This window comes from Gracilinanus agilis, chromosome 2 (genome assembly GCF_016433145.1).
Source record: "Gracilinanus agilis isolate LMUSP501 chromosome 2, AgileGrace, whole genome shotgun sequence".
NCBI classification, from domain to species: Eukaryota; Metazoa; Chordata; class Mammalia; order Didelphimorphia; family Didelphidae; genus Gracilinanus; species Gracilinanus agilis.
Window position 1 is genome coordinate 24,479,553 of NC_058131.1, and position 22,797 is coordinate 24,502,349.

Below are 22,797 nucleotides of genomic sequence, written 5' to 3' on the forward strand. Positions count from 1 at the left end.
GGAGGAGGTGGAGGAGGAAGAGGAGGAGGAGGAGGAGGAAGAAGAAGAAGAGGAGGAGGAGGAGGAGGAGGAAGAGGAAGAAGAGGAAGAAGAGGAGAAGGAGGAGGAGGAGGAGGAAGGGGAGCCGGGGCTTTCGCACGTAGTTCGGGAAACTTGCAGGTCCTAGAAGTCAGCGAGCCAGAGAACCGGCCATCCCTTCCAGCCCTCCGTGCCCAAGCAAAGTGAGACATTGTAAGCCCGCCAGCTTTGCTCCGAATTGAAAGGGACGGAATTTGTAGCACAGAGGGGTCTTTTCTAGCCCTGCATATAATTAGCCCAAACACAAAGGAAGCAGCTGAATGGAGGTTGTCACTCTCTGGAAAAGGGTGGGTAAGACACTTTTTAATTAAATTCTTTCACGAAGAAAGATTTTTTTTCTCCTTTTTTTTTTTTCCTTTGCTGCAGTCTCTAACATGGACAAAATCACGATCTTTTTTCCCGTTGCGTTTCCGTGAACTTTAAATGACGCCCAGCTTTCTGCATGTTTAAAGGTGAACCGTGTGTGCCTGGAGGTTTTCTTTATTTATTTTGTGTCTGGCTCCCCCTTTTTTTTCCCCAATACTCTCCTCGTTTATTTGACACCCCAACCCTCCCCCACCCCCTCGAAATAAAATATGATGTAGACTCCTGACCCAGCGGTTCAATGGACATTGTCGAACCTCTCCGGAAAGATTCTTGCTAATGGATTTCCTGCTTCTCGGGCTCTGTCTAAACTGGCTGCTGAGGAAACCCCCGGGGTGGATCGTGTGTGTGCTGGGTGTCGGCTTTCAGATGCTCCCGGCGGCGCAGAGCGGGTGCCCGCAGCTGTGTCGGTGCGAGGGGCGACTGTTGTACTGTGAGTCACTGAACCTCACGGAGGCGCCCCACAACCTGTCTGGCATGATGGGCTTGTCTCTGCGGTACAACAGCCTCTCGGAGCTGCGTGATGGACAGTTCACGGGGTTAATGCAGCTCACGTGGCTCTATCTGGATCACAATCACATTTGCTCGGTGGAGGGGGACGCCTTTCAGAAGCTGCGGCGGGTGAAGGAGCTCACCCTGAGCTCCAACCAGATCAGCCAGCTAGCCAACACCACGTTTCGGCCCATGCCCAACCTGCGCAGCGTGGACCTGTCCTACAACAACCTGCAGGCGCTGGCGCCCGACCTCTTCCACGGGCTGCGGAAGCTCACCACGCTGCACATGCGGGCCAACGCCATCAAGTTCGTGCCCGTGCGCATCTTCCAGGACTGCCGCAGCCTCAAGTTCCTCGACATCGGCTACAACCAGCTCAAGAGCCTGGCGCGCAACTCCTTCGCCGGCCTCTTCAAGCTCACCGAGCTCCACCTGGAGCACAACGACTTGGTGAAGGTGAACCTGGCGCACTTCCCGCGCCTCGTCTCGCTGCACTCGCTGTGCCTGCGCCGCAACAAGGTGGCCATCGTCGTCAACTCCCTGGACTGGGTGTGGAGGCTGGAGAAGCTCGACCTGTCGGGCAATGAGATCGAGTACATGGAGCCGCACGCCTTCGAGGCCGTGCCCCACCTCGAGTCGCTACAGCTCGACTCCAACCGGCTCACCTACATAGACCCCCGCATCCTCAACTCCTGGAAGTCCCTGTCCAGCATCACGCTAGCGGGCAACGTGTGGGACTGCGGGCGCAACGTGTGCGCCCTGGCCTCGTGGCTCAGCAACTTCAAGGGCCGCTACGACGGCAACCTGCTGTGCGCCAGCCCGGAGTACGCCCAGGGGGAGGATGTCCTGGACGCCGTGTACGCCTTTCACCTGTGTGAGGACGCCTCGGCGGACCCCACCAGCGGCCACCTGCTCTCGGCCGTGACGAACCACAGCGACGGGGCCGCCCGCGCCAGTCCTGCCACCACCGTCTCCGCCGACGGGCTGCTGGATGGGGAGGGAGCCAGGACGACGGATGGCGTCGGGGGGGTCACGGTCCCTGTGGAGCACGCCGAGAATGCCGTGCAGATCCACAAGGTGGTGACGGGGACCATGGCCCTCATCTTCTCCTTCCTCATCGTGGTGCTGGTTTTGTACGTGTCCTGGAAGTGTTTCCCAGCCAGCCTCAGGCAGCTGCGACAGTGTTTTGTGACACAACGCAGAAAGCAGAAGCAGAAACAGACTATGCATCAGATGGCTGCCATGTCAGCCCAGGAGTACTATGTGGACTACAAGCCCAACCACATTGAGGGCGCGCTGGTGATCATTAACGAGTACGGGTCCTGTTCCTGTCACCAGCAACCAGCCAGGGAATGTGAGGTGTGATGGGGGCCAAGGGGGTTTCAGACCTGTGAGCAACCAAATAACCGTGGGGAGAGAGGAGACAGGGGGAGGGCTGGCGGTTCCCCGCTTTCTCATGCAGTTCTGGACTGAATTTGTCAGAGACCCTTGTCTCCAGACTTGAGATTTTAGCTTTATCCGTGTCTTAAAAACAAAAACACAAACCAGAAACCAGAACCCCCACCCCTCACACCCATCTGCCCACATACTCTGCCTCTCACACTCACACATTTCTCTCTCTCTCACACACATACACACACACACACACACACACACACACACACACACCACACAACCTTCAGGACAGTTTATCTTAAATTTCATATGAGAACTCCTCTCTTTGAAGATTTGTCAATATTCAGGAATCTGAGAGTGTAAAACAAAAGGTACCAATCATTGATTTTTTTTTTGTAAACTAAAAATGTTTAAAATAAAATAGCATTTACAGTTTTCACAGACTGGTGTACCCTAAATGGATTGTTCCCCCCACTGCCAGAGCTGCAACCGCTAAACCACTTTTTCCTTGGGATTCTGTGTTGACATGGAAATCAAAGAGCAGAGAAAGCCATACCAAATTGAAAAGAATTATGCCAGGGAATAGCTTTCTAGTGTAGTGATTGATGCATATGGACAGCATGTTACTTGGAGGAGGGAGGGAGGAAGAAGAAGAGCAGGGCACTTTATATGAGCATCTTTCTTCCCTGGAAAGGCTTTGTACATTAGATCTTTAAAGGAGGTAAAGGATATTCTTATAAATGTTTATGTTCTGAACAAGTTCCCGGCAAAGACATTTTTTTAAAAGAATCTTAAAGTAGCAGGCTCACAGAAGTCATTTGTAAGGGTCATGAAAAATATTTATTTTTGGACCTGTGTCCCTTAATGTTTTTAAGAAATTGTGGAGGAGAGAATCTCTTCTTACCTCCATCCCACTTCCCTTGCTTCTAATACTCCTTTGCCCCCCCCCTCCCGATTTTGGTAGTAGAGGAGAGGGGAAAAGAGAGGAGGAGAAAGAGGGAGATTGTGAGAGAGGAAGAGAAAAAGTGAGAGAGAGAGAGAGAGAGAGAGAGAGAGAGAGAGAGAGAGAGAGAGAGAGCCCTCACAGTTCTCTCTCTACTAGCAGGGTGATGCTGAGAAGAGGAAAAGCAGATCCAAATTTTCAGTGCTAAAAGCTCTGTGTGTTTCCAGGAGTGAACAGCTAAGGCTGCAGTAAGCTTGGGGATTGGGGGGATGGGGGGGATAGAGAATAGCACACGTCTAGATACTATGGGAAACCACCCTCAAATCCTACCTCAGGATGAATGCCTCCAGCAAATTGACTCATAACAGAAGAGATTAGGGGCTGTCAGTACCCCTAAAGCCAACAGTTGGGGGTAAGAGAGATCTTCATCTCATCTTGTGTTTACACATAACTGTGAGAATGATGGACAGAAACTGGGGTGTTTGTTAATCCAGGACAGAAGACTCATTTCCTTCCCGATGGTCTTTTTAGAAGCCTATTATTTCACCAAATATTTTGGATTCTCTCTTTTTCCCCCCTCTATGGTCAAACTGGCCAACTGTTTTCTTCAAACTTCAGTTTTGCTATTGAGACCTAGGCAGCTGTGTTGGGGGAAGCATCAGAGTTCAGAGATGAAGGGGTTGTGTGTATGGGGGTGGGGCTGGAGTGTGGAGGTGCTGAGGGTGGGTAGGGGCTTTGAATAGCTAAGCAAATGTATGATGTGAATAAAATTTCCCTGATGGCAAATTTCCAAATCTGATCCCCCATTATCCATGTCCAGACCAAACTCTCTTTCAAAGCCAGAGGCTCACCAGGGCAGAGGATGCGTCTTTTATGGGAGAATTCCAAATTGCAGGATGGGAAAAAAGGGAACATTACCAGACCTAAAGAGCCAGAATCAGCTTTATCAGATGCAGGGCGGCATCACCAGGAGGTTTGTGGAAACTAAGGGTGTGGGTTGCCTGCCTCATCCATCTTTTCTTGAGGATAAATTAGTTTGCTAATATTTTAAAAGACTTTCTGAAGAGAACCTTTAAAGGGGAGTACTGAAAATTCTTTACTAATGTGAAACCAAAGAAGGCTGGCTTGGATGTACCCACGGATACGTGCATACACACATGCACAAAAAAGTCCACTCTTCCTTACTTGGGAAAGTTCATCCTGCTTTATTTTAATTAAAACATGACATAATGACATGTAGGATGCAAATGAAGCCCATTCAGACATTTAGTAGTCTGGGAAGAACAGTGATTTGATTTGAGAGCTTAGAAGGGGAGGGGATTTGGAAAACACTTTTAACTCCAGACATTATCTTTTCGATTAGCTGCTCCACACTAATTATGCTTTCCTGTATTCCTTGTTGAAATGACTGGGACTTTGATAACGAGTGTAGCCCTTCCTCTCTCTCTCTCTCTCTCTCTCTCTCTGTGTGTGTGTGTGTGTGTGTGTGTGTGTGTGTGTGTGTGTGTGTGTTTATGGGAGATGGATGGAAAGAGGGAGCGGAGCTCTCTATGCTGTGCCTTACATCTGTAATGGAGCAGTGCTAGGATGCTACCCTCTGGAAAACAGTCCTCTGTTTCCCAGTGAATGCCCCGAAACCATGACTAAGGGCAGGTGCTTCTGATGCCATGAATATAAGCCTGACATACGAACACCACATGAGTTCAGACTCAGATGCTGGTTCATGTCATGGTGCATTAAGGGAAGGTCTGTGTGGGTTGTATTCATAGGCTTTAGAGGCAAAGCTTTTAGAAGCAAAAAAGTACCCAAATCAGAGGCCTTCAATCTTTTGGGGAAGCAGGGAGATTGAAAACAACTGGGTTTTACCTTTAGCTCCCACTACCTCCACTCCCCACTGCCCCCATTCAGCCCTCCCAGACCTTTCCCATTGCTGTGAGAGGAAATAAGGGTTTTTTTTTCCCTCCTCTTAGATAACATCACATATGTAGAAGACATTTTAGTCCATGGAAATCTGTTGGAAAGTAGGATGACAGAGAGATGTCAATTCTGCGGGGTTGAGAGACAAGAGAACATGGACTTAGCATGGGTGTGTCTGTGTATGAGAAAGGAATGACTGTACCTAGGCAGGATGTATACTGTATACAATTGACAATTATTTGGGCTGTTTTAGTGGGGAAGGTGGAGGAAGGGATGCTGTGGGAGCTTCAGGCTGGGAGAGAAGTGGCAGTCTGAATCAAGATAGAGGGAGACTTGAAAACGTTTTTTTCCTCAAATTAATAAATCTCCATGGCGCTCGTTTGGACTCTTCTAGCAAATAACTCAAGCGTTTAACAGGAGAAAACAGAAACACAAAGTAAAGACACAGTACCACTCCATATGGGATTCTTTTCTCCCCTCCCCAGAAGGTGTTAATCTCATTATCTTGTGTTCTTTCCTGAAGATGACTTATGACCATGGCACACCAAGCAGTGTGATGGATTAACCCTCCAACACACAGTTCGCTTCCCAATTGATTAATTTCCAGAGACGGTGGTGATGTTTTTCAAATGTTTACAGAGAAAACCCTTTCTGATGACAAATGGCAGTCCTGTTCCTACACCAGGTACCCTGCTGCTTGCAGATGTCCCAAAGTGAAACAAAGGTGACCTGGTCACATCCTGGCTCTTGGGAATATCCCACTAATGACCACAAGCCCTGGAAGGCCCTCCAAAGCGGAGCTCCAGGTTACCAGACGTGAGAGAGAAAGGAACACTCCAGGAAGAGGCCATCGATGATTTGCTCCAATTTGTTCCTCTCTCCCCGGCCCCTCACCAGGAGGAGAGGAAAGTGTCTTCTCTTGATTCCCAGGCGGGAAGACATGTGGTGTGACTTCACATCAACAACACATTCATGGAGATGTGTAAGTAATTAGAGGGAAAAAAAAGTTGCTTGTTACGCCTCCCAGGTTTCATAACTTGCTGGGAGGCTTGCAAGGCTGTCCATGGGACTGGTATAAGCTCCTCCCCAGCAGTGGATAGACTCTGTTTTCTGGCTTGTCTAAGGATTGGGCAATTCTGCTCAAGCACATTTTCTCTAAAGCCTAGTGTCACCGCATACCACACCACATCACCAGTTTCTGGAAGAATTTGGACTCTAATATTCTGCCAACATCAAGGTTTTGCTTTCATGGATTTTTTCCCATCTTTGAAGCTACAGAAAACATTTTAGAGTTTCAGAGTTCATCAGATTGTGCTAAGGAATATGACTTAGCTCTAGAAATGTGGGAAAGTTCTGGTCATTTTGGAATTCTGGGTATCAGAACAAACACCAGGTAACAAAGAAGTCACTGTAACCTGGGTTAAAATAGGTACCTGCTGGGCCTTGTCTTGAGAGGAAACATGTCTAACACAGAGGTTGGTGACTTCTAAGACTGGTTAGATGGCCTCAAAGGTACTCTCAAGCTTTTTCTAAAAGGATGAAAACAAACCTTTGGAAGAAGTGAAAGCAAGGGATATATCAGGCATAGTGAAGCAGATCTAATTACTACTTGTCAGAATTTATCTGCTTTGGTTTGGGTTTTTGAAAGTCTGTGTGGGACAATGAAAAGAAAGCTGGTATTGGATTCAAATTCTACCTCTGCTAAGTAATAACTCTGCAAACTTGAGCAAATCCAAAGGCCAAGTTTTCTCAAGGAGGTTTGTCTAGATCACCAGATGAGCCCATGATCCCTTCCGATTCTAAATGTGGGATCCTCTGAATAGAGACTTGTTTGCAGATTTCACTTCTTTCTAAGGATGAGCAGGGCTGTCCTAAGTCAAAGCTCTGAAGGCCACAGGTTTACCTTCAACTAGAAGCATCCTTTAATCAGACTTTTCTGCCCTCTGTGTCTTTCACTCTCTCCTTATTCAGGAAACCAGTATTTTCAGTCAATTAATAAGCATTTAGAAAATACATACGATTTACCAGGTACTATGCTGGATTGTGTGATTTGTTTTGTTGTTGGGGCAGTTAGGTATTGGCTAGATCAAGGGCGTAGAGTCAATAAGATTCTTCTTCTAAAATTCAGACATGGTCTCAGACACAAACTAGATGTGTGTGTGTGTGTGTGTGTGTGTGTGTGTGTGTGTGTGTGTGTGACCAAGGGGAAGATAGTTAACCCTGTTTACTTCAGGTTCCCCATCTGTAAAATGAGCTGGAAAAGGAAATGGCAAACCACTCCAGAATCTTTGCCAAGAAATTCCAAAGAGGGTCGTGAAGAATAAGACATGTCCAAAAAATGACAGAACGACTACAAAAATTATACTATGTGGTACAGGATCATGTGGGGACATAAATGCAAAAAAAATGCCAGACCTTAAGCTCAAGGACCTTATAATCCAGTTCTCTTTTCTCTCTGCCTGATATCACAATACGGGTCCTCACAAACGCATTCACACTCAGGTATAAATGGCTGATCATCTCTAAGATATAAGATCGTAGATTTAGAACTAGTAGGGAACCCAAGAAGTCTAACTATGCCCCTCAAATACAAGTATCCTTGGGAAAGGCAAAAGGGGTCTTTACCTTCCTTAAGACAAAAATATGCTTCACAAATGTGGGAATTTTAGGGAACATGGAGCCAGAGGGGAAGAGCATTTTTAGTGGATATTTTCTTGGCATTAGCTGAAGTCACGGCACGTAGGCACAAGTTCTTTGTCTACCCTTTAAGTCCAAGGGAACAGTGAGTCCAGTTGTAGGAATTTTCTTTTTCTGTCAAAGAAAAGGTATACCTAACTGTGCACTTTCCACAGAGAATGTTTGCCTGTAATCAACTGATCTCTGCCAGAGAGCTAGGATCAACATTCTTACTCATGGCAATGCCCACTCACTTGGTAGCAAAATCCAGAAGGGCTCCTCTGGGCAGACAGTATTTCTGAAGTCCTTTGGTGGTCAGCCCAAAAGAAAGGTCTGAGCAATGAATATGCCAACATCCTTTAGGCTGGAACAACAGAAACTCCAGGGAGGTGGGTGTACCCAATTAACCTCTTCCCCCTAATTATTCCACAAAACCTAGTAGAGTTCTAGGCACATTGTAGGCAATCGACCCATACAGGCTAATAAAATTAAAAGAATTCCAAAGGTCTGAATGCTGCTGCTGCTGCTTCATTCTCTCCTTTTCTCCCCTACTCTCCTTCTTAGAGGCAGTTAGGTAGTACACTGAATAGAAAACCAGGCCTGAAGTCATGAATACTAGATGTGTGACCCTGGGCAAGTCATTTAATTTTTCTCAGTCTCCTTTTCCTGAATTGTAAAACATTTTTTTAAATAGTAACATCTACTTTCCAGGATTCCTATGATAATAAATTCCATAACATTTGTAAAGTGCTTAACCCAATGCCTGGCACATAGTAGGTGTTTAAAAAATAGTCATTCCCTTCCATCCTTTCTCCAGTGGGGAAACATTTTAGTATGAGATGTTTTACAGCACCTGTAGGGTTAAGATCAATCTAAACATTGCAGAGATTAACCAGTTCCAAAACTATGAAGTTTGGGAGCTCAATGTCTTTGCTTTCCTGAAGAGCTCCTCAATGGCATGCTACTGGTGCTTTTGATGTTGTTGCTGTTGATTAGAAGCACAGAGAATTTATCAATGTTGCAAAGAAGAAGACTTCTCAACTGAACATGTTATGCTTCATCTCTGACATTACAATGTGTTGTTGATGGCACTTTCTTATATAAATTAAAAAGAGAAGGGTAGTCGAAGACAGGAAGTTGAAGTACAAGTCTGTCCCCCATCCCACCTAACATTAACGAGCTGCATACCTCTCTGCCTAATAATTCTAAAGATCTGCTACATTATTAGTTAACAATAAATTAATTAATCAAGAGCCTACAATAGAGAAGGCATTTGGTATACAAAGAAAAAGCTTCTCTTCAAGATGCAACATTAAATGGGATGAAACCTGATACGAACTGCCTGATGTCAAGGGGCTGGACTGGATTGTCTTTTGAGTTCCACTTGAGCTTTATGAACTATGACTATAACCATATACCTCCCTCTACTAGGAGAGAAGGAATCCAAAAGGAATGCTCTGCAGTGGAGAAAAGAAGGAAAAGGTTCTCAGGAACTTGTGGCAAAATCTCAGTGAACTGTAAGTCAACTAGCCAGGACTGTTAACTGATTCCATTTTTTTTCTTCTTCAGCCATTCTGCTGTTAGGATAAAGTGGAAAAGAATAAGAAAATAACTCCATGGAAGAACCAAAGTTGCCCATTGCATTCCTTAGGAGGAAAGAAATGCAATTCACAAGTTTTACATGGTACATTTCTCTTTCCCTTAAATGACAATTTTAATTTAAAAAATGCCAAGAAACTTCCTTGGAGTGTGTCAAACTGTGGTCCAATAACCTACACCTTCTCTATCTCTCCAGTCCTGGACCAGGAGAAATGACACCCAGAATGGTAACCCCAGGTCCAGCAAGATCCTCAATGATCCATGCCCCCAGTGCCATTTTACTTGTTAGTATGAACTTATCAGGCAGAATGAGTGTCCTTGGGAATTAGAGTAGCAGAGTGGTGGGGGAGGGAGGAGAACCAGATTTGGAATCAGAAGACCTGCTTTTTCCTGATGACTCTCTTGATAACTCATCCTATGATTTATTGCTCTTGGCTCCTGTTGCCTCATCTATAAAATGGGGAGGGGAATATTGGATTAGGTGATCTATCCCTGATGTCCTTTCAAAATTTATGATCCCATATTTTTACAAAGTTATTTTTTTTCAAAAGAGCATTTAAGCTTTCACTGAACTGAAAATTAAATTCACTGGAACTTTTTCCTCCAACTTGCTGTTCCCGTTGACCATTCTGATTAACTAAATTTTGATAAAAAAAAGGGGGGGCAGATGAAATTTTAAAGGAATAAGGGCTCTACAGAGGAAGGATGAAGACCCAAATGAAAAATGAATCAATTAAAAGAGCAAAGGCCATGTGTAAGCTCAGGTCTGTGAGGGTGTGGAAGATTGGCCTCTAAAATGTGCCAGAAGAGATGAAAATGAGTTGGGATTCTCTGAGACACCACCCATATTTTCACACTAGACATGCAGAGATGTGTTTCATCAGCAGACATAGAAAAGGAAGAATATGGGGAGGAAAATACCAGAGCTGGAAGAAAAATGCTACTTTATGGGTAACTCCTCAAGGATATTATAATATTCCCTCTAAAAAAACTCAATGAGTGTTTCTTCATTTATGTAAAGATGTTATTCAAGCTAGCTGTGGTATGGTTTTTGGGTATGAGTTTATGTTGTATTGTTTGGTTTTGGACAAGGGCCGTTGCTTTCCCCCACACACACTCTCATTTTCTGCATTTTATAATCTTAGAAAGTTGGATAAATCACTGAAAGATGAAGTGGCATGTCCGGAGTTAGATAGCCTGAACATGGCAGTGCCAAGATTTGAACCTGCAGAGTCTTGACCATGAATCCAGCTCCTCATTTGCTGTCTCATTTTGCCTTAGATTATAGCCTTCCCAGTCTTTGACACTAGAATTTTCAGTGAATATTGAAGAATCTGGGTGATACAGCAAAACCTGCCAGTGATGGACCCCACTCCACCCTCTCACCTCTCCCTCTTTCTCTCCCCTTTACACTTGTCAATTGTACACAGGATCATATGCTCAAGGGCTGAAAGGGGACATAAAGGTTATTTAATTCAGCCTCTTCACCTTATAGGTGAGGAAACTAAAGCTGGGGAAAATGAAGCGACCTGCTTATGGCTGTGTCCTGCTTTAGGTTTTATTTTTTAATTAACAATCAGGACAGAGCCAAGGACACACAGGTAGGAAACATGGCGGAAGGATTTGAATTCAGATTCTCTGATTCCAAAACCAGTCCCCCTTTTCATTCCCCCATGAGTATCTCCTTCCAGGTCTGAGTTAGGATCACTCAGAATCATTCCAATCATGTATTTATATCTACCTAATCTCTTAATCATATCTCTTTAAAAACAAAATGGCCCCATGGGACTTGTCCAGGTAACTCAACTCACGAGGACTTCCAGTAGCTTTGTAAAGGAAATATCAGACACCAGAGCTGCCTTCAAGATCAAGAGTCATCCCAAACTCCACAAGAACAAGGCTCAAATGTTCACATCTTGGAGTTCTCTCCCCGCTAAGATTCATGCTCAAAATACACCAACCCTGTATATACCCATACCCAGAGCTCATCTCTATCTAATCCTCAACAGATACAAATTGCATATTGTCCTATTTAGCAACTACTACTACTACCACCACTACTACTACCACTACCACTACCACTATCACTACCACTACTACTATTACTATTACTACTACTACTACTACTACTACTGCTACTACTACTATTACTACTACCACCACTACTATTACTACTACCACTACCACTACTACTACTACTACTACCACCACTACTACTACCACTACTACTACCACCACCACCACCACTACTACTACTACTACTACTACTACTATTACTACCACTACCATTACTACTACCACTCACTATTCTTACTAGCCATCATTCATATACTGCTTTAAGTTTTGCAAGACACTTTACGAATATCTAATTTTATCTTCCCAATAACCCTGTGATGAATATGGTCTTCATTTTCTTATTGTTTCCGCTCTGTCTGATTCTTTGGGTTGCCATTCTTCAGTTTACTTTGAAGATGAAGAAACTGAGGCCAACAGGGTTAAGTGACTTGCCTAGGGTCAAACAGCTAGTCAGTTTATGAGGTCTGATTTAAATTTAGGTCTTCTTGACTCCAAGTCCAACACTATATCCACTTCACGATCTAGCCACCTAAAATTCCCATTTTACATGTGAGAAGACTAGTGCTGAAAGAAGTGAATTCTCCAGGACCATATACTTGATGTCTGAGGCTGGATCTGGAACCAGTTCTTCCTGCCTCCAGTCCAGCTCTCTCTCCACTATACTTAGCTGCTATCTATTACCAACTGAAGCTCTTCAAGCCTTTCTTGCTTCCAAACACTGAAGTGTGTCCTTAATCCTTCTCCCACCATATTCTTGTTTGGTGTCCAGACCACGGTTATCTCAATGGTAATGTCAGACTCATCACTCATCCTGATGGACTGCAAGCAAGACAAGGAGGAATAGAGAAATCCTAAATAGTGGGCACAGCTGTGAACTCTTTTTGGCTCTGTCAGACCCATAGTTTTCATGCTCTGTTGTTGAAATTTCATGCACTGGTCTAGGGAAGGGATAAAGATATTTGTGGGCAGAATTTCTGAGTCTAGGCATAACTCTGATTTGAAACTCCACGTGTGACAAGAGTCAAGTCAACTTCCTTTGCCTGGATCTCTCTGTTGCCTCACTCATAAAAATGAAGATTGAGCTCATTGGTTTCTTAAGGCTCTCCCAGTTCCAAGCATTTCTGACTCTATGGGTCCCTCAAATCATATCACGTAGGAGACAGTCTAATTTACCCATGTTGTAAGGCCAGCCCTTCTCAAAGGTCAGTGAGCTCAGGGTAAAACCAAGGTGAAGACTGATTCTTTAAGCTGACACAGACACCAGGAGTGCCGAAATGAATGTGCATTTCGAAAGTCACTCCCCTGACACCCATCTCTGGCATACTGATTTGGTAAAGGGTTTGCCACTCACAACCCACCCTGTCTCATCCATAAAGCCCATGGTAGATAACCTCGGTTAAGCCCAGAAATACAAGGGAAATGAAGCAGCCTATGAGTGGGACTAGAAAGAGCAGGATTCAAGCTGCTAATGAATCAGTGCAGCAGTCAACTGTCCATTACCTAGAGAGACCCACTGCAGGGTCTTGATACAGAGGAGGGTAACTCCTAGCCTCCTTCCCGTTTGCCAAGATGGTCTTTGTGACCAAATCTATGCCTCCCTCGAAACATCAGCTATTGTTGTTAGCTTCCTAAAACAATGCCCCTTTTAGGGGGAAATTCAGATTTACTCTTTCTTTGCTGGTTAGACCAATCATTTTGGTTCAGATTCTCTGGTATTGATTCTCCTTTACACACAATTTCTAGGACCATGTAAAGAAAAATAAAAAAAAATAATAATAAATGCCAGGGAGGAGGAGGGGAGAAACCCTTTTAATTGAAATTCAGCTAAAGGTAACATATAGCTATACCATGGATTTTAACTTCACGGTCACAATTTAAGAGGAAGAAAGAAAGTAAAGAAAGAAGAGGTTGCAATAGATATTCCCAGAATCCCTCTCACCAAGATGGTCACTGTTTAGCTAGGAAATAGATCTAGAGATGAAGCAAAGAGTGAATTGAATTACTACTTATCAGGTTGATATTAATGGGGTTTTCACTTAGCTCTGCTCTGGATGATATATTATCAGAGGTCATTTAAATCCTAATTATTACCTTTTTAGAACAGAAATGGATGATTTGCCTAAAGAATGGGCAATGGACAATGTGGGGGAGACGTGGGCATCGACTAATCTTAGATTGTCCTCTTTTCAACATCCAAAGGATGATTATAAGCTCCACAAGGACAAGGATTGTTTCATTTTTAATTTTGAACCCTTAATACCCATAACACAGTAGGCACTTATGAAATGTTTGCTAAGTTGATTTTTTCCCCTTTCACTACTACTGAACTTGTTCTTTACCTACCAATCCACTCCTTGTGTTTTGTCTTTAAGCTTTGGTGACTTCATCCTCTTCCTTCTTTATGCTTGTGTGACTGGGCAGTTCATAAAAGGACAGCCTGATTCATAAACACCCTTCTCTCAACCTTGCTTGCCTATGAATATGTCTCATTAGTGACCTGGTCTCCTCTCTGCCTTGGATCACCAATTCAGATAAAAAGATGCTGCTGTCCCCTAGCACTAAGTGTCTACCACCTTCTTCCAATACCCCATTTAACTCCTCAAAACATGGACTTGTTTAAGATATAATCAATGTTGGGCAGTAGGCAGAGGCAGCCGCTTACACAGTATGATCTAATGGGTAAAGATGAAATCTCCCTCTTATCTTATAAAGCTTCTAAGCTTGTTTGCAGTTGCAAACCCATGGTCCTGTAAAGCTACCTTAAATTGAATTAAATTCTACAAATATTAAGCATGTTATGGTACTAGAGATAAAAATGAAAAAAAAACCCTCAAATGACTTATAGTCTACCATTGGGGGGTATATGGAGGGAATAAAACAAAACAAAAAAATAAATAAACAAGATACAGGGCAAACTGTTAGAAAATCAAGGAAAAGGGGATAGATAAAGAGCTATGAGGGGAAACATTAGGAGGGTGATAAGGGAAAAGGTTTAGAAGGAGAGGGACACCTGTCTGACTTTGAAGAAGAAAGGAATTCAATGGGTAGAGATCAGGAGGAAGAGGTGTACTCCCTAGGCGAGAAATAGCTACAGAAATACACAGACGAAGAAGGGAAGGCAGAAAACCAGGAACTCCCTATTTGGCGTGTACAAAATATACAGGGTTTGACGGAGAATGCCTATGAAATACGACAAGAAATGTAGGATGCAGCCAGATTGTGGAAGGCGCTAGGTGCCAGTAATAGAAGTTTACATTTTTTTTTCCTATCGGTAAGAGGGATCCATAGAAGTCTTTTTAGATATCGAATGTTTTCCTCAGACTTGTACATGAATTCCACGTGAATGTGTTTGTTGGATCTCTTCCTCCTGATTAAATTCAGTTTAATTTTATAAGCCCACTATGCACATTTAATTTAAGGGATATGAAGCTGTAAAGGGATAAGAAGACAGCTCTTAAAGAAATAGATGCAGAGTAACTTGAGGGCATTGGATATCTATGAGAACTGGAAGTTGGTAGAGCTTAGGAGAAAGCTTTGTTGGTAGTGAGGAGGACTACAGAACTGGAGTATATGGATGATTAAGACACTTTCCCTCTTATGGACTAGAGTACTATTGCCTGTGATGCCAAGCACTGTGTCCCTGCTTTATCTGCTCTCTGCCATGCTTCATCTGCTGTGCTCCAGGAGCCTGGATGAGCACTGATTCGCCTGAAACACAAATCCACCAGCATCAGGCCATTATCATCACTGTTCAAGGCTGAATGACAGCTGGAAGCAGGCAGTAGGGAAGAAATGCCCGAGTGGGGTGCTGATGATGTGGCAAAAATAATTTCTACTAGTGAGCTCTTGGGGATCTGAATCTAATCCTAAAGGTGAGCTAGTGTACATGCCTTTCCTGTTGTCATCCAGCTGCCAAGCTCTGCTTTGATATTGTGGATATTAAATCATACTGGCCCCCAAGACACTCAGCATCCATCTTCAACAGTAACAACTTTTGCTGTGTGCTTATTTAAAGACATTCTGTCTGATGTCTGCTAACAAAGAGCCTTAGGTGGATGCAGGAATGAAGGAAATGGAAGAAAATTTTTAGTCCATCCATTATCCTCTTTAGGCAAGGAGCCTAGGAATATTTCCCAGGTCAAGTAGTTGGGGCCACAGACAAAGGCTTCCCTTCTTCCCTCTTTTACTGATAATTGGGCAAAGGGATCAATATATGTCTCCCTTCCCATCCCAGCTCCTCAGCACTCCAGATAAGCCATCATCAAAGCCTACACACTACACTACACACACACACACACACACACACACACACACACACACACACACACACACAAAAAAAAAAAAACCTGTGATCAGTGTCAAAGGATTTAAAATTGGAAGAACCACAGAGGTGACCAATATAACCCTCCCATTTTACAATAGTGGAGAAATGAAGCCAAAAGAGTGAAAGTGCCTTCTGCCAAGGTCACACAGATACAAGCTTCAGAGCCTGGGTTTGAACCCAAGGGCTTTGCTTCCAAATATAGAGCTATTTTTACTACACCATACTACCTCTTAATGGGGCAAAATTGACTGTGAATTGATAGAAAGTCAAATGTCAAAATGTTTCCTGGTATTCCTCACTTTGGGGTTTAGTATTCAGAAGGATAAAAACTGATTTAATAACACTATGTCACAGACATAGAAGGCGGAGATCATTCTCCCATCAACTGATGAGAATGCACTTCTCCAGTAGATACACAGTCTCATTAATATAAGCATTTTCTTCAATGAAGCAGCTCACATGCCACCTCTGACTGCCCACCTTGGCAACTTCTCTGTGATGGCCTGTGATTCCTGACCACGTCTTCCTGAACAAATTAGATATGAAGATTTCTCCAAAGGGTCACATATCCAACTACATTTTTTCATGAAAAAAAAAAAACTATTATTGAGTAAAAGGATCAAATTATTGAGAATCTGTTGCATATCTTTCATATTCAATACAATTGAGTGTTTTTATCATCTGATACAGATAAATGCAAGGTGGTATTTGGATAACCAAAAGAGACATGGGGGTCACAAAGCCCCCACAGTATGAGGAATAGAAAAACTAAGATGATACTACAATGTATTGATCCTTCACTTTATATTTCAACCTTCTATTCATTGGTCCTGCCTTCTCCATCCTTATGTTCAATATCTCCCAGGAAACTTGAAAGAAAAGAAAAAAAAGGAGAATGAAGAGAATGGAAAGGGAAAGGGAAGTGGAGAGGGGAAAGGAGAGGAAGAAAAGGAAGGGAAGGGAAAGGAAGTAAAAGGAAAAATTCAATGCAGGTAATTTTGTCTGTTTCAAGGATATAGTCAATAATTTATTGAAGACTAGTGTGTTATAAAGGGAAGGTCAAAGAGGAAGAAATGGATTCATCTTCATCTGGAATTCTTTCCCTTACCTCAGGTCCTTCACACAGGGATAAGTGTAATAGTGTGATACTCTATTCATTTCCCTTGCACCTCAACACCCTTCTCCAAATGTCGATGAAAAATTCATTGCAGGGTATAATTATCCAGTAAGGTGACTAAGTGTTTTATTTATTTTTAAAGAGCAAGCAGAATTTAATTCCATTCAGAAAAAATAGCATACCCTTCTAGGGAGTCACTTTTAGTAATTCATTACTTATTTTTACTTTGCCCTTATTCAAAGCATTTTGGGAAATCATCTTTCATAATTACTTGTGGATCCCACTTCTCATTTCCCCCATCATCAGTGGTAGCAAATCTTTATCCTTTGAAGGTAGATCCACTTTTCTGGAAACTGCTCAACAGTATTTGGAGTCCAGGCTCATTAAGAAGGCAGATGACAATCTTAGTAGTTATAGTTTGGACCAAAAAAAAAATGAGGTAAGATTGTCCTGAGGCAGTACGATAAAATAGTACAAGGTAATGAATTTAGAATTAGTGGTGACTTTGGACAAGTCACTTTTCCTCTTTAAGTCTCAGTTTCCTCATCTATAAAATAAAAGAGAGGAAGTCTAAGGCTCTTTCATGCTATATCCCTACTTCTTTTAATATAGACATATGGTTTAATTATTGTAGAAAACTCTGAAGGAAGGATCTTGGACAAAGTATTTCAGCAACAACTTTCTAATATTTACAGTCTGAGAGAATTCTAATGTTAAAGCCTGTCAAGATATGGTCATAGCCTATCTTTCCAGTCTCCTTATAAATGACTTCTACCTCATGCCTAAGCAATTCGACATACTTTCTATTTCTTGAAAATGGTATTCCATCTCCAGAAGCCATGAAGAGATCATGCCCTACAGCCAGAAGTTCTCTGGACTCACCTTAAACTCATGGAGATCTTGGATCCCTTCAAGACTCAGCTTAAGTTTCATTTCCTTCAGGAAGTCTTTTTGTCCCCCTGTCCCACCATTTTAATTCTGCCCCCAATAGAATTTGTGTCAATATCCTATATTCATTTATCAGTGACCATGCTTTATCATCCAAGTTACCTGGAAGCTCCTTATTGAGAACCTTTTGGGTATCTCTGGTATCCATTACACTTGAGCATTTTTATCTCGGATATAGATAAATGCAAGGTGGAATTTAGACAACCAAAATAGACATGGGGTCAAAGGGTCCCCATGGTGTGAAGAGAAGAGTGGAAAAATTCAGAAGATATTAGAATGTGCCAATCCCACTTTTTATTTCAACTTTTCATCCATTTGTTGTGCTTAATACATCCTTATATTCAATACCCCTGAGAAGCATTGAAGAAAAAAAATGAAAGAAGAGTGAAGAGGATACGGCCTCACTTTTGTCTTTGTATCCCAAGTGCCCAGCACAGTGCCTGACACATGATTAATTGACTGCAGAAGAGAAGATCTGGCTATTTCCATTTTGCATTTATAAAGTCTTATGATCCATATAGTCCCTTTGTCCATTCTTTTAAGCAGAAGGTATTCCCACCTCTATCTCTCTACCCCTTAAGATACCCTCAATTTCCTACCAGACTTTATTATATTAAAAAAATAAATGGAGATAAAACTCCCTTCTAATTCTAATTACTGGAAGTTCTAATGATTCCTGAAGTCTTATTTGTCCTCACTGTTGCTGCTATTAAGAGTATAAAGTTCCCTTCTTGGGAATGGCATGATGCATGAACAGCTAGTGCCAGGGACACAGTCATGGTCCCTGTCCTTTCAGCATCAGACAAAAATGCACAAGGGACTAAACAGCTATGCAGCATTCAGCCACACCATGGTACGCCCTAATAGCTTGCACAGAGTTGCTGAGATCGAAAGATTGAAAAGGACTGTGGTAAATGTGATCACAAAACAGGGAGACGTTTCTGATTTTATTTTTCATGTAGCCTGGCTTGTTGAAACAAGGAAACAAATCTCTCTCTCTCCTTCTCTCTCTCTCTCTCTCTCTCTCTCTCTCTCCCTCTCTCTCCTCACTTATCCCCTGCCATCCGTTCCGTCTCTTCCTAGTCCAAGCACTCCACCGTCTGTGCACACAGCATAATAACAATACCTTCAAACCTCCAAATGAACATCACATAAGCAGAGACAATGGTCCAGAGTCAGGCAGGCAGTCCTCGGTGGCTGGTACTGTTGGGCTTAGGATTTTTTTTAAATTTAATTCCTTTAGCAACTGCTAGTTCTTAGCAACTGTTAGCACATCTGTCTCAGTAGCTCCAGTTTGTAAGACTAGAGTGAACGTAAGCTCTCTCCAGAGCCATCCCTGAGCCTCCTCGCCTCTGTAGTTCAATGCTTTCGCTGACAGTTTGGCTCAAAAAGAGACGGTGGTAAATATTAAAAGAAGGTTAATAAAATGAGATAAAATACCTGGGGATTTTTTCCTCCAAACTCAACTTGGCACACTCCAAAAGTTTATTTTGACAGAAAATCTACTTCTCTAATCCAGGACATTTCCCTAAGCATTTTCTAACAGCAAACATAAATTGGAGTCTGATGTGGCAAGGAGGTTCATTCCCTCTGCTAATGAGGACCCTCTGGGTGTCAAGCCCTCTCCTTGTCACTTTGTAAATAGCACATCTATTTCCATGTGTTCCACACTCCCACTGGGGCTGGGCACTCACCAACACTGCTGAGCTTACACTGGGCAGTGGGGCTTTGAGCCTTTCCAAAGCTAAGGACCTTAGGAAAGGGAGGAGGCTCTGGAGTGATGCTGAGGGCTTCAGATGGTAATTAAGCTATGGCTTAATAAGATAATGGCTCAATCAATTCCAGCCAGTGTAGTCAAGTGGAAGGGAGGCTAAAGGAAGGTGGTGTTTATTTTTTCCCTTGATAGATAAATTGAATTTGCAAGTCAGTCCTTCCACATTCAGGGATCACTTCAACAGGTGAAGTGGTGGATAGCACACCAGATGTGGAGTTAGGAAGACTCATCTTCATGAGTTCAAATCTGACTTCAGCCACACAGTAATTCTGTGACCTTGGCAAGTCACATAATAGTTTACCTGTTTCCTTAGCTGTAAAATGAGCTAGTGAAGGAAATGGCCAATCACTCTAGTATCTTTACCAAGAAAACCCCAAATGGGGTCATTCAGAGTTAGATATGACTGAAGCAACTGAACAACAAATGCCTGAAGCAGTGAGGGATACCCAAAACAACAGCACAGAATAATACCAAAGAAAATGAGAAGAGTAGAAATAGTCCCTACCCTCTGGGAGCTTACAAATACTGCTAAGAAGGTGGCCTTTCCTCCTGGAAGCCCTCCTTAACCACCATTTTGCCTTAGTGCTCTTTTGTTCCTCAAAGCATTCTGTAGGTTGTTATTTTTGAATGGAGGATCAAAGATTTAAAGCTAGGACATCCTAGAACTCATTAAATTTAAGGTATTTGAGGTAAGTAGAGCCCAGAGTTTTTAAGTAACTTGCCCCAGGTCACACATATTTTATCCCCCAGTAGGAGGTTAGCTCCTTATGGTCAGGGACTTTTTCTTTTTAATTTTTATATGGGTAGAGGGCATGTAGTGCCTTGACCATACTATCAATTTAATAAATCACTGCTAAATTAAATCCAAACTTCAGGATCCTATACTCTAAAGAACCTAGAGGAGTACTTAATAAATTTAACAGAAAATACTGATACATGTTTTCCTGATTGTCTATAGGGTCTACCATATACCCCAAATATTTGGGTCCTTATCTTGTCATAGCTTGGCACACTGGAAACAACAGAAGCTCCAGAGTCAAAGGACTGACCTGGGTTCAAATTTCTCCTCTCCTACTTATCATATATTTGACCTTGTGTGAGTTAGTTAAATTTGTTGGTCCTTGGTTTTATACCTGTAAATTGAAGGAGGTAGAATGCAGTGATCACTGAGGTCCCTTCCATAAACACATCTATGATTGTTCAGTATGGTATAGAGAAAAGAACACTGTCTCTAGAGTCATCAAATTTGGGTTTGAGTTCTGTCTCTAACTAGCCTTGAGTAAGGCACTCAGCCTCGCTGGGTCTCAGTTTTCTTTTTTTAAACCATTACCTTCCGTCTTGGAGTCAATACTGTGTATTGGCTACAAGGCAGAAGAGTGGTAAGGGTGAGCAATGGGGGTCAAGTGACTTGCCCAGGGTCACACAGCTGGGAAGTGCCTGAGGCCATATTTGAACCTTGGACCTCCCATCTCTGGGTCTGACTCTCAATCCCCTCAGCCACCCAGCTGCCCTCTCTCAGTTTTCTTATTTGTAAAAGGAAAGGAGGTTAATATGGAAAGCTTTTATTTTTCTATAGTAATTGCTTAATCAATGTTCTATATGGTCAGTCTATCTATCTATTTATCTATCTATCTATCACTATCTGTCTATCTGTCTCTCTGTCTATCTGCGTATCTATCTATCTATCTATCTATCTATCTATCTATCTATAGCTGCCTGTTTGTCTATCTGCCTATCTATCTATCTATCTATCTATCTATCTTTCTTTCTATCTATCTATCTATCTATCTATCTATCTATCTATCTATCTGTCTGTCTGTCTATCAATCTGTCTTCCCCCCTCTAATATATAATGTTTATGAGAATGAGCAAATCATTTCACCTCTATCTGCTTCAATTTATTCTGTATAATGAGGATCATGGACTTGTTGATCTTTAAGGTTCTCTTCAAGTTTTAAATTCATGATTTAGACCAATTAATCAATAATTCAATAAGCATTTATCAAGTGTCTGCTAAATTGATGCCTTCCATCTGGGTGACCCAGGGTGAGTCACTTAACCTTTCTGTGCTCTCTAAGCATAACAACTCTAATAAACCATTCTGAGATCATAAATCGCACAGAAAGTACCAGCCTATATGAGTGGAGGGAGTTTTCTCCTCTGGGAGTGCCCAACATCAAGGAAATTCTGAACCCAGGCCCTTCCACCACATTCCAGGTACTGGGCTAGTCACTAGGGATCCAGAGACAAAAATGAAAGTGTCCCTGACTTCAAGATGCTTACAGTCTTCCAGCCATTCCTTCTGAGGGCTAAGCAGATCTTTGAAAACCTGGTTGGCACCAGCTTCCTAAGTACACTTCACAGGCTTACTTGGAAAAGCTTGCTCATTTGCTTCCCAATTATTCACCCTGTTCTCTCTTTCAGAACTCAAATAGGCCTATCTGCAGTGGGATGAATCACTGGGCAAGCCCTGTAACCTATGCCGGAAGGCCTGAGAAGCCTTGCATTTCCAATGGACTCTTAACACTTGCCTGGGCATTGACAATGAGCTGCTTCCCCAATGAGAATCCCTGAGAGAGCATTCAGGGACTCTTGTGAATATGACTCTTGTGTAATTAATCTCTGGTCACCCTAGGGGGCTCAAATCCCCTTGGATCAATGGAGCCAAAAGGAGGCATCTCTGTGAACAGCCAACAACATTTTAATGACTCTCAGGAGATGCCCCCAGAGAAATGATGGTGTTTCTGAGGCATCCTTTTAAAAAAGAAAAGAAACCCGAGTCCGGGTGGTGGGAGGGGGAAGAGAACCAACTCTCTGAAGGAAATAAATAACAACACTTTGTGCTCACAGAATGCCTTTCATCAGGCGATCTCAAAGTCTTTTGGAAAAAAACAAAATCAAAATTTTCTCCAGGTTTCACAAGAGTCTAAAAAAAGAAAGGAAGAAAGGAAGAAAGGAAGAAACGAAGGAAGGAAGGAAGGAAGGAAGGAAGAAAGAAAGAAAGAAAGAAAGAAAGAAAGAAAGAAAGAAAGAAAGAAAGAAAGAAAGAAAGAAAGAAAAGAAAGAAAGGAAGGAAGGAAGGAAGGAAGGAAAGA

General features: G+C 42.8%; 2 protein-coding genes across 2 annotated transcripts in view; one reads left to right on the top strand and one right to left on the bottom strand.

The window, feature by feature from the left end:
• Positions 1-22,797, bottom strand: part of CTNNA2 (catenin alpha 2) — a 1,353,633-nt gene that overhangs the window by 495,804 nt on the left and 835,032 nt on the right. The gene's annotated exons all lie outside the window — the stretch shown is intronic.
• Positions 721-2,298, top strand: LRRTM1 (leucine rich repeat transmembrane neuronal 1). Its single transcript, XM_044660386.1, has one exon. The coding sequence runs from the start codon at positions 721-723 to the stop codon at positions 2,296-2,298; it is 1,578 nt and encodes a 525-aa protein (XP_044516321.1).